The 13,103-nt window shown below is 39.1% G+C and overlaps 1 protein-coding gene and 1 pseudogene across 1 annotated transcript; both read right to left on the bottom strand.

Annotated features, from left to right (window-relative positions):
- Positions 1-7,403: 7,403 nt before the first annotated feature.
- On the bottom strand, positions 7,404-8,425 carry LOC120599776 (E3 ubiquitin-protein ligase RNF115-like; annotated as a pseudogene).
- A 282-nt stretch (positions 8,426-8,707) lies between these two features.
- Positions 8,708-9,688, bottom strand: LOC120599789 (olfactory receptor-like protein OLF4). The gene has a single exon (XM_039858897.1). It carries the CDS (start codon positions 9,686-9,688, stop codon positions 8,708-8,710), a length of 981 nt encoding a protein of 326 aa, XP_039714831.1.
- Positions 9,689-13,103: the final 3,415 nt, after the last annotated feature.

Raw genomic sequence — 13,103 nt, 5'->3', positions numbered from 1 at the left:
TGGGTTTTCCTTTATAGGTTACCGTTTTCTTCTTCCTGGCTGCCCTGAGAATTCTGTCTTTGTCATTGATTTTTGATAATTTTAATACAATGTGTCTTGGTGAAGGCCTTTTTGGCTTGAGATAATTGGATGTTCTTTTGACTTCTTGAATTCCATGCTCCAGCTCATTCCTTACATTTAGGAAATTCTCATCCACTATTAGTCTGAAAATGCTTTCTAGTTTCTGCTCCTTTTCCTCACCTTTGTTAATGCCCATTATTCTTATGTTTCCTCTCCTGATGGGATCAGCTAGTTCTTGAATTTCTCTTTCATTATTTTTCATTCTTTGGTTTGTCTCTTCTTCCTTCTGATTTATTTCTAGACCTCTGTCTTCGATATCACTGATCCTTTCCTCCATTTGGTCGACTCCATTTCCCAAGCTTCTATTTCATGTTTTCAACTCTTGCATTGTGTTCTTCATCTCCCAGAGATTTATTCAGTTTTATTGGAGGGTTTCCAATGTCCTTGCTCTGTTCATCTAGTTGTTTTTTCAATTCCTGAAATTGCTGATGTGATTCATTTGGGATCTCATTGAGTTTTTTCATAAGTACTATCCTGAATTCTCTGTCATTTAAGTCGCATATTTCTATGTGTGTAAGCTTATTTGCTAGAGATTTTTCTCTTTCTTTCTGAGATGCCTTGTCATCTTGGTAGTTCATGATGTTTAATGGACTATTTCTCCACTTGGGCATTAATGGAAGAGTATTCTACTGTTTTTCCAGAAAGATTTATTATATAAAGTTTTTTCTTTAGCCTGCTGCAGAGAAGGCTCTTTTCTTTTGGTTTCCGGTAGGTGACGTCTAAGCCTCTTGGATCCTGGCTTTATATGAATTTTTAATTACGTTTTTTTTCTTATAGATGTTTAATCACACTCGCTACTCTCAGTCTCAGTCGCTGTCAGTGTTATTGACAATTTCGGTAGTTTGCTCAGATTCACCTGGGGCTCCGTGGTGTTTGGTCTCGGAGGGTATGGGTGGAGGGCCCATCTGGGTTGGAGATGGGAGCTGCAGCTCAGTCTTGGTTTTGCAACAATAGCTGGTAATAATCAACTGTTTTTCTTTTCTGTTCTGCTTTTCTGCTTTCTGCCCTGATGTCTGGGCACTGAGTCCACATGGAGCTCACATCTTTCCCCGGCGTGGTTGTTCAGGAAACCCGCCACACCTTCTCTCCTCTCCTTCCTCCTGCAGGAAGCTCCAGCTGTGAGAGGCAGCTTCTTTGTTTCTCCCAGCCCACTCCCCAATACTTAGGGTTCTGATATGTGGTAGCTCTTATGCACAGATTCCACGCTCAGACATGCTGGTGTGCATTTTGGCTATTTTTTGTTGTTGTTGCATTTTAGATTTTCAGCTTATTGTTGTTTCAAGGGGAGAGATCTGGGGATATCTCTCACTCCACAATGTTTCTGACGTCATCTTCAGTCTAGACTTTTGAGAGAACTTTAGCTCTGGGTTGGAATAAGGTGCTGGGAAGTAAAACCTTGGGCAGGCAGGAGAGTCACGAAGAAGGAGTAACGAAAACAGGATTCACTTGACTTCTGACTTGGTCCTTTGGAAACAGAGAATCAGCAGGAAAAATTTTCATTTAGTCCAGACCAGTGTCTCACAGGGAAATCGGGGCTCAGAGGTGGGAATAACAATGTAAACAATGTCTAACAAGCAGATAAAAGGAGATAAAAATTCATCCTCTGCTGTATATGCAACCCTGGGCTTTACAGGACGTATTTGTTATTTTCGATTCCTAAATCTGGTTGGGTACCAATGCTTCACTCCTTCCTGCTGTCCTATCTGGAGACAGTCCTTCAGTCCCCAGCATCTACCACCCAGAAAAGAATTCAGACTTCCACACGAAGTCCTTCCTCAGAGAGACCTCATCCAGGTGAGTCAGAGAGCCCAGCTGGTACTGCAGCAAAGAATCAGAGAGGAAAGAACCTGAAACCTTCTACCTGAGGGCCCCTGAGAGTCTAACCAGCCTCGCCCAGAGCCCAGGGATGGCTATGTTTGTTTACTGGGTTGACTAATTAATTTCTTTAATGTGTCGAATTGGAGTTTTTTTCACTAACTTTGCTGTTTGACATTGAATTCCTTTATATACGTAGAGATGTATTTGGGGTAAAGTTTAAAGTGCATGTGCTCCCTTCTATCAGTCTGTCATATTGTGTTTCTCCCATGACTTTTAAAGGTAAAAAGTTCTAGATCATCTCCTATCTTGTGAATGGCATTCCTTTGCATTCAGTTACTGTTCACCTCTATTCTTTTCCTAAGCATATTGAAACCTATTATAAAGGTAGAAAGTTCTGTAGATACTACTTCCTCCACTGCTTTTCAAAAGTGTGATTTTGTATTTTTCACTTCCATCTCTTGGCCCATTTATCTGTAATTATAAACCCATATCAATGTGATTACATTATTGCATTTTATATCTTTTCTTTTAGAAGTTAATCTTAGATTTCTATTCAATTTCACTTACACAATTACTTGAATCCACTATAATCAACCTGGTTTTCTTTTTCCTGACCTTCTTTTTCTTCTATGACTTTTCCATTCCTTACTATTTTTTTCTATATACATTCCCATATTTATGGAACCACATAAGTGAGCAAAATAAGTGAGGCCTCCCTTCGTTTGGCTCTCACATTATGATGGAGAAGGCCCAGTACAATGAAATGAGAATGGTATGATGTCATATCCTCAGGGATAAATGTGCGAAGCAAGGGGATCAATAGTTGTGGCATAAACAAGATTTTATTGAGTATGTCTGCAGAGGCAAGGGGCAGAACCAGGACTAGTGTGCCCATCACATATAAGATAAAAGAAGTCGAAACTCAAAGCCCAAGAATAATAAACAAAATAATTCCACAAATAAAAAAAGAGAAGGGCAAGCCATATCCATCACTGGGACTTATAGAAAAGGGCGGGGGTGGGGAACGATTATTTCCTTTATAATACCGATATGGAAACTGAGGTTGAAAGATTCCAGGTATGCCATAAGGATTAATTTAGCAGGCGCAGGTTGTCCAAATCTTGCACATTCCAAAGAAAGGTTTAGCTCTTGTCTGGCTTCAGAGCAAGAGCTTCTAAGCCCTTTCAATGTCCTGCTTGATAAGAGTTTCTTTGTTTATCTGGGGACCTAGGAACACTATGAATAGATAGTCTATGCTTACAATGTGTTTTATGGTGGGACTTTGGGCCACACAGGATCAACTTAATCTCTTGAGGGGCCGGAGATTAAGTTGAACTATGCAGGCAGTCAGTCATGTCTATGTGACTGGACCCCAATAAAACTCCTGGACACCAAGGCTCAGGTGAGCCTCCATAATTGGCAATACTCCATGCATGTTGTCACACATCATCGCTGGGAGAATGAAGTGCCGTCAATACAACTCCACTGGAAAAGACAGCTGGAAGCTTACTCCTGATCTCTCCTGGACCCTGTCTCATGTACCTCTTCCCTTTGCTGATTGCAATCTGTACACTTTCACTGTAATGAACTGTAGCATGAATCTAACAGCTTTGCTGAGTTCCGTGAGTCCTCATTAAACCTAATGCTGTTCTTAGGGAGCCTGACTACACCAGGGGAGTGACTGCCCAAGGTCGTGGAGCTAACAAGTGGTGGGGCTTGGATCCAAGTCCAGGTCATTAAGTATAGTTAAAAAGTGGGGGAAGGAGTAGAAGGTGATGTGGCTGACACTTAAGGGGTGTAGTAACATTTGACAAAGGTACAGGATACATAAATAAATGAATATGTCTACCAAATATTTACTGAGCAAATGTGATGTGCCAAGTGCTGGTCCAGGCACTGATGAGCGTCACTATGACATCTTAGAGTGGGAAGATGTAAGCCAAAGGTAAAGAGATACACACAAGCCAAAGATAAAGAGATACACACAAGATGATTTCAGGCATGTAACGTGCTGAATATATATAACAATCTTTTTTATACTCATAATGGTACCTACACATCAAAGATTCAGAACTGAAGTATATAACATAAAACAAGAAGAACCAGAGGCAAAACCCACAAAAGCCAAACAAAATAAAGAAAACAGAAACACAAGGACAAGGAAGCAATGGAAACACTGAGCTACCAGAAAGCAAAAGATAAAGTGGCTGTAAGAACACCTCATATTTTAATAATCACCCTAAATGTAAATGAACTGAACTCACCAATAGAAAGCTACAGAGTTGCAGAATGGATCATAAAGCAAAACCCAACCATATCCTGCCTCCAGGGGACACGTCTCAGCTCGTAAGACAAATACAGCCTCAGAGTGAAGGGGTAGAAAATGATATTTCAAGCAAATGACATTCAGAGAAAAGTGAGAGTAGTGGTACTAATATCAGATGAAATAGACTTCAAAATAAAAAAGGTAAAGAAAGATACTGAGGGACACTTTATAATGATAAAGAGAATCATGCACAAGGAAGACGAAACCCTTATTAATATCTATGCTCCCAATCAGAGGGCCCTAAAGCACTATGATCTCTGATCAACTATAGAAGGAAATCAGGAAGAAACACAAAAACACAAAAACATGGAGATTAAACAAATGCAACTGAAGAATAACTGGGTCAGAGAAGAAATAAAAAGAGAGATCAAGACATATATAAAAACAAATGATAATGATAGTACAACATATCAAAACTTTTGGGACAAGCAAAAACGGTTATAAGAAGAAAGTTCATATCGTTACAGGCCTATATCCAAAAAAAAGAGTCCATATAAACAACCTAATGGTTCATCTTAAAAAACTAGAAAAGGAAGAACAAATGAAGCCTAAGTCAGCAGAAGGAAAGAAATTATCAAAATTAGAGCAGAAACAAATGAAATCGAAAACAAAAGAAAAACGATAGAAAAAATAAATACAAGAAACTGGTTCTTTGAGAAGTTTAATTAAATTGACAAACCACTGGCTAGACTCACTAAAGAAAAAAGAAAAAGGGCACAAATAAACAAAATCAGGAATGAAAGAGGGGAAATTACAACTGACATCTCAGAAATACAAACGATCATGCAAGAATATGATGAAAAAAATATATGATAACAAATTGAATAACCTAGGAGAAATGGAACAGTACTTAGAAAAATTCAATCTTCCGAGACTGACACAAGAAGATCTGGAAAATCTAAATACACTGATCAGCAGCATAAAAATGGAAGGAATCATCAAAAACCTACCCAAAAAGTAAAAGTCCAGGACCAGATGGCTTCACCAGTGAATTCTACCAAACATTCAAGAAGTTTTAATACCTCTTCTCCTAAAACTCTTCCAAAAAATGAAAGAAGAGGCCATACTTCTCAACTCATTTTATGAGGCCAATATTACCCTGATACCAAAACCTGGTAAAGATAACACACAAAAAGAAAACTGCAGACCAATATCTCTCATGAATACAGATGCAAAAATCCTACATGAGATACTAGGGAACCGAAGACAGCAACATATCAAAAGATTATACACCACGATCAAGTGGGCTTCATCTCAGGGGCACAGGGATGGTTTAATATACGCAAATCGATGAATGTGATACACCATGTAAACAAATTAAAAAATAAGAATCATATGATCATATCAATAGATGCAAGAAAAGCCTTCAAAAGATACAGCATCCATTTATGATCATATATGAAATATCATTTGGTAGAAAGCTAAGTGTTTTACATGGATATTAAAACAGTGACATTAAGTTATGGAAAATTACATTTTGTAAAGTCATTTTATTTTTGTAAACTAGAAGATTATACTACATAAATAAACTGTCATAAATTGGTTCAAGACAGGGGTGCATTACAACCTCACACAACATCATGGATGAGCTGGAGATACACAATGTAGAGACTCCCAGCTGATGTGGACCCATGAGTATCTGAGCAGAGATCAGAACAAATCCCATCATCTAATCATATTTAATATAAATGATATCATTTAGGTCAGCTTGTTACGCAGCATTAGCTATGGATACAATAAAAAGAATTGAATGAGGACACTTACTGGCTATTTTTAAATTATGGGCATATGTTCTAATATTTGGACATAGCATTTATAATCATTCTGTTATTTAAGTTTATTTTGGATAACTGGTTGAACAATCGATTCTGTTAAGGGTCACGTTTACGTAACCAGGAGAAGTTGGAAGGATGTGCATTTTAGCAGAAACTCTGAGGAAATCCTAAGACGGGGCAGGAATTCAAGTTCTCCTGTGAATCACACTGCGATCATGAATATGGAAGAATTTCCTGCATATGAGGAGCTATGAAAGGGATAATAGTGACATTGTTCCTTCACTATGCAGTTAGTCATATGACAAAATAGGAAAAGTGGAGATATTTTGTTCAGACTGTAGAGGAGTCATATTTGTAAGCAGCACTGAAATTTTGGAGGACAAACAGGAAGATAATTTAGTAATGAAATGTAAATACACCAACCATTCTTCACCTCAACGAAAACAAACCCTCACACATGGAATCCATCTTCAATACTTCAGGAGTTGATTACAGCATGGAAAAGAAATCTTGCATAGTCATCAACTGAGTAATGCTTCCTCGTGTACAAGGTCAATTCTTTCTAAAGAGCATATTACGTGAATCTATTTATCAAATATGCGACTCTACCTGGAGATATATATTTGATAATCAATTTTATTCCTGGGTACTATGGCAGACTTTGTGGACACCGAATTCAATAAGAGAATAAAAGCAGAAGTTCAGTTAAAACCAGCAGAATGTTAAAGTAAATATTATCATTAAGAGCAGTTAAGGGAGTGAAATAGAATAGAAGAGACCCCAAAGGAAAACTGTTTCACTTTTTCTGTGTAAAACATCACGTAAATGAACTTAGTCAACAAGTGTAGTTTGCTATATTTGAGTTATACAACTCATGAAGACTCTTTAGTAAGACAAATGAGAATTCTAAAGATGATGTGGCCATTTGAGAAGAAATTACTTAATTTTTATTTTTTAGGGCTCTGGTTTCACTGTATTTACTATAAAATACACTAATGATAGAATGGAGGATGGACAAGGATGTGAAAGCATCCATCACAGGGTAACGTGACAGATAGCAGGACTCTAGCTGGGCTTTAAGGAACTGATTCTATTCTGGCTGCAGGTAAACGCACATAATTAAGTTTCACAGTTATAAAATTATCACTCTGAATTGAGGATTCAGAGCCATTTTGTTGGAGACATAATTCCATCTACAGATGCTAACTTTAAATTTAGAGAAGAAAAACACTCACTACATTAATATGATGGTTTGGGTTTCTTATACGTTTCCTAAATCCACCTACTATTTTTTTTCTTTTGATGCAATTTATAGCTGTGGTAAGAAAAGTACCACAGACCTGGCTCAGACATGGTCTTTAGCTTCAGAAAGTCCATCAGTCTTGTAGTTGGCGGTCACTGCTAAATCTGTTGCCTGCAGAGGCCTCAGAGCTCTGAGTTTGCCAAGTAGTGTGCTCACCATTTCAGCTCTGCCCGCATATAGAACATGTATCATGCAGTTCTAAACATGGCACAATACAACTGCTCTGAAAGATGTGGCTGCAGGGTAACTGCTGACTTCCTCTTCAACTATGTAATCTTCTTTGCATACCGAACACTCTAAACACATATCGACTTCCTCCTGAGTTACTATCACTGTTGGAGGAGATGTGATCTTCTCCTTGGCAACTCGTGGACGCCCTTTGTTTTTCAGTTGTCTTAAAAATTAGCTTATGATGGCATCAAGCCCTGTGTGAACTCCCAGGCATAGTCCCCAGGGATGAGTACAGCATCTCCCTCCAGGAAAAAGGGTATGGGGACCCAGGAACTGCAGAATTTGCAAAGACTCCAGCAAAGAACTGTTGTATTATTCTTTTCATAGCTGGAGATCTACCGGGATGAGTACGTCTTTGCAATCTATATCTCCCAATCATTGGCAACCTTGAAGGCCGACTTGGTCCCCAGAGTCAGTGTGAGTTTGGTGACCTTGCTCATTGGCTCTATTATTTTAGTCCAGTAGATTGCTACTTAGAAATTGCCTAAAATCCTGTATAATCATACTGAGATTCAAATTGCACCACAACTCTGCAAAATGTGTTATTTCCTATATGGCTGCAACCACCACCAAAAAAGCTGGAATCATCTGTCACTTCTTCAATTAAGGCTGATCCATATCTGGGATGATACATATTCTGGGAATTTGAGGCTGATCTTGCCCTTACAAAAGTGGCAGAAAAACCACTGCTTGGCGGTAGCAGTCCAAGAGCTCACCTCTGCTGCCTCTGCCACCGCTTCCTCAGTGTGCACATCTGTCTTTCAAGAGTCGGCATCCATCACGGGAGTCGTGCTGGCACAGAGAGGCAGGAGATCAAAGAGGAAATACAGCAGACAGTGACCACAAGGCCATCTTCCAACACCAAAGAGGCACAGGGCAGAAGAAATTATTTTTAAGATCCATATGTCTTCAAACGATAAATGGGATTTTCCAAATATTCTTGGTTTAAATCTGAGAAATACTTTGTGAGACTGGGAAAATGGACAAAGAGAGAAAATATCTATACATCAGAGCAGAAAGCATGACAAACAATTACTTACATTTGTATAGAGAAGGTGGAAAACTAAATGTAAATTCCAGCAAATAAATAAAGGAGGCATATTCTATTTCCACAATTTTCTGGTTCCAAGGCTTTTAGCTCTCCAAACACAGCAAGTTCTTCAGCCCCAGAACAGTTGTCCCTTTTCTAGCTGCCATCCCACAGAATCTTTTCAAAGCCCCCTTTATGTCTTTGTTCCTGAGACTGTAGATGAAGGGGTTCAGCATGGGTGTGACAACAGTGTACATCACCGAGGCTACTGCACCTGAATGCAAGATTTGGGTAGCTGCAGAGCTGAGGTACACTCCTGCACTTGTACAATAAAATAAGAAGACAATAGAGAGGTGAGAAACACAGGTAGAAAATGCTTTAAACCTCCCTTGAGCTGATGACATGCCACGTATGCAAGAAACAATCTTAGAGTAAGAGTAAAGGATGCCAGCAAAAGGAACACCAACCAGCAGCACAGCTGCCAAATATATCACCAGGTTATTAAGAAAGGTGTCAGAACAGGCAAATTGGATCATCTGATTGAGTTCACAGAAAAAGTGGGGGATTTTCAAGACTGTACAGAAAGATAGTCGCAACATCATCAAGCTTTGTAACAAGGAATACAGGGCACTCACGATCCAGGACACCAGAAGCAGCAGTCCACAGAGTCGGGGGTTCATGATGACTGTGTAGTGCAGGGGGTGACAGATGGCCACAAAGCGGTCATAAGCCATCACAGTCAAAAGGAAGTCATCCAACATTCCGAAGAGTATAAAAAAGTATATCTGTGTGATGCAGCCTTCATAGGTTATGACTTGGCTCTGTGTTTGGATGTTCACCAGCATCTTTGGGATAGTGGTGGAGGTGAAACAGATGTCCACCAAGGACAGGTTGGAGAGAAAGAAGTACATGGGCGTGTGGAGGTGGGAGTCTGAGCTGACGGCCAGGATGATGAGCAGGTTTCCAAACACGGTGATCAAGTACATGGAGAGGAAGAGCCCAAATATGAGAGGCTGCTGTTCTGGTTCATCTGAAAATCCCAGGAGAAGAAATTCTAAAATTTGTGTACCATTCCCTTGTTCCATGTGCTGGAGGTGATGACTGAAAATGAAAAAAAAATAAGATGATTAATTTTTATACATGAGTAATACTAACATGTGAAATGCTACAATTTATATTTTAACCATAAGATGTATATATGACATGTATATGGTTTTGTAGAAATTTGATCTCCTTTAAGTAAGGTCATGTGACATCTCTAATTACAAATTACTGCCATCCTCTTAGCAATTTGCCAAATAAATCATTTTTATATTGGTTTCATGAGAAATTCTTTTACACACTGAGGAAGTGCTGACCATTTTCTAGACAAGGAGCACAGGGTGCTGAAAAACAGAAGTCCCTATAATCCAAAGATGGAGAAGGAATATAAAAAAGTGAAAAATTATACACATTGTTAGATGGTGCCTGTGCTTTGAAGAAAAAGAAGGTATGTCTACAAGTTCATAGATGTGCGTGTCATTTTCAATGGAATTGAGAAAGACTTGAAACAAGGTGCTACTTGAGCAGAGACCTTAAGAGAGATGCAGAAAAGACAGGAAGATTTTGGGGAAGTGTGTAGCCTGCGTGGGAAAGAGCCAGTGCAAAGGTCCTGAGTTTGGCACTTGCCTCAAGTAAACATGCTCAAAGGAAGCCATGTGGTGAGGGGAATGAGAAAGAAGGAGATGATAGGGATGCTGTCAGAGTGGAGGAATGACATGGCCTGTCTGCTTCAGATGAAACTTCAAGACCCTTCGAGACCCAGGGATCACTCAATTACATATTGTTCCTTAAACTTTATTATCTTTGCAAGGGATCCTGTGAGAAGTGTTGTCTTCTTTATTTCCATCTCTTGATTGACATTCTGGATCCGTATTTTAAAGAACACATTTCAGAGAATATGAGCTAGGTACCCCTGCCCTGAGAAGTGAAGAAATGCTCAGCTACGCGAAAAACACACACTCACACCCACCTCCTGGGTCATGTTAATACTAACTTATACTCACCCCCAGACACAATAATGATGAAACAAGTAATACAAGGCAAGATAATATCAGATTATCCCCCTACAGATTATAGAATAAGTTCCAAAGTCCATTGATAAGCCCTCAAATCGACATGTAAAACTGGGACTCCATTGTCATATAACTATTTTCTGCCCTTATTTTAAAATTAGTTAAATAAGAAGAGATTAAATAATGAAAGATAGAGGAGAGAGAGACATAGAGACAGAGAAGAGACAGAGACAGAGACAGAGAGAGAGACAGATCTAATAATCTCGATGTTTCCTGAGAGAGTGTGATGAGGAGAAAGCATCCTTAATTGGTAACATGCCAACCGCAGTTGCTTTGCCTTATGCCCAGAATTATCAATAAGGTAGCAAATAACTATTTATTCAAAACAGAAAACAGAAATTTCTTTATGTGTCAAGATAACTCACAGATCAAACATATTACTAGAACATTTGCAAAGAATAAACCTACAATTTACAAAAGGAAATATACAATGTATAGAAAAAAAGCAGAGATTTTTACAGCTGAAAAGAGACATTAGTAAACAACATTAAGTGCAAAGCCTTGGAAATTTGAAAACTCGGTTTTGTTTGTGAGATCTACCACTGCTTAGTTTTTTCAATGAGAGACAGCTGAACATTCTAAATGCTAAATCCTAAACCAAATAGTATAGAAAGTGATATCAATTTAGAACGATGTCAGGTTTGAACAATATATGTAACAAACTTACCAAAGTTAATCATCTATTGTCTGTTGGCAAATAAATGATGACCACTGTGATGAGACGAGTCAGATTATTTTTTTCTGCATCTTATGTCTCCATTACTTCTCCACCTCTAGGATCTCAATTGAACAGCCATATTTTATTGTCACCTCTCCCATCTTCTAAGGGCTGGAAACCCTCTAGACAGAAATCACATTGACCCACGAAGATCTCTTTATATTGAAAACTGTTCAGAAGACTCCCGAATTAAACTCCATCCCAGTGATTCCTCAAAGAAGAGAGAAGTCAAATTCTGTAGCTTCAAACACAAGGCTCATGTCTTGTGACCTTTCACCCCTTTCACCCACACAGAGCCCTGCCCGTGCTCACACTAATCTCCCAAACGTTGAACATGACTCCCAGCTTCTCCTGGCACCACAGCTACAAAGCTCAGAGCCTTTACACTCATACTTCCTTCTGATTGCAGTCTCCCCACGAGACATTTTGGAACTTTCCAAACCCTCTCCATCCTCCAAATACCAAGTCCTCTTCAGATTGCCTGCATCTTCTCCTTCATGAGTCTTTTCTTTGTCTGAACATTATCACAGGAAAAATACTTTCTCATCAAGTTACTTACATATTAGGATACCCATGGTATAATTTTTATTTATTTCTCTGTCTTTTCTCCCTGCTACACAGTGAGTGCAGTGAGGCATGTAGCATGTTAAACAAATCACCGCCTTCCCACCAGACTTAGCTGAGTTGAAAACAGTAGCTGAATAAATAATCACTCCACAGAGAGATGAGAGAACGTTCTCAGAGAAATTGCTGATGATGAGAGAAGAAATAGAAGGAGGCAACACTGATGTACCTATGGGTGCCCTGCCAGTGGAATGTTTTCTACATTCTATATCAGGACGCAGTAGAGTACCAGTTTATAGTTTGCAAGAATTAACTAGAATAGAATCAAAAAGCCATAAGAGAAAATATGAGAGTGCATGATATATAGAATACATACTTAATCGTATCAGGATTCTCTTTGTCAATCCCATATGTGTGTGTCTGTGTGTGCGTGTGTGTGCCTGGTGTGTGTGTGCATTGCTGTGTTCGTGTGCAGGCATGCTGGATCGTAACAGAAAAAGAATGTCTTATTTTGGGAGAAAACAAAAACCTCCTGATCCACTGTAATAAATATAAGAATAGTTTTAAAAGACCACTTCTTGTCAATGAGGGAAAAGCAACAAGAATGAAGAACTCACAGAGAGTCAGGTGCAGAGAGAAGAGGCAGCCGGCATGGGTGCTGCAGTTCCCTAAGGCTCAAGGGACATCACACTGACAGGACCTTTACTGCTCCACTGGCCTCATCACAGCATCCACCTCAGCCCTGATCTAATTGTTATTCCTGTGCTCATTCCACATTTACATAACCAAACTTGTATTTATATGGCACAGTACTGGATGAGCCTGGCCACTCTCTCACTTTTCTTTGTGGAATTCTTTCCTTTGATATTTTGGGGTATGAGTTTTGACCTCTTTTGAAGAATTCTGATGGGTACACTAGTCCTGGTTCTTTTCCTTATCCAACATGAAAAGTTCTCCCCAGAGAACTTTTATTCTATAAAATCCTCCTTATTCTACAACTATTGTTACCCTTTCTTCATACATTTATTCCCTAAGGAAATGATGTATAGTGCACTCATTTCACTACACTGGGCCTTCTCCTTTGTAATGTGAGATCCAAAGAGT

This window comes from Pteropus medius, unplaced genomic scaffold (genome assembly GCF_902729225.1).
Source record: "Pteropus medius unplaced genomic scaffold, Ma_sr-lr_union100, whole genome shotgun sequence".
Classification (NCBI taxonomy): domain Eukaryota; kingdom Metazoa; phylum Chordata; class Mammalia; order Chiroptera; family Pteropodidae; genus Pteropus; species Pteropus medius.
Note: the sequence above shows the minus strand (reverse complement) of the source record. Positions and strands in the feature narration are given on the sequence as shown.

Bases quoted from the DNA above. Each gene is read 5' to 3' on its own strand.
- LOC120599789 (XM_039858897.1), bottom strand. From the start codon at position 9,688: ATGGAACAAGGGAATGGTACACAAATTTTAGAATTTCTTCTCCTGGGA.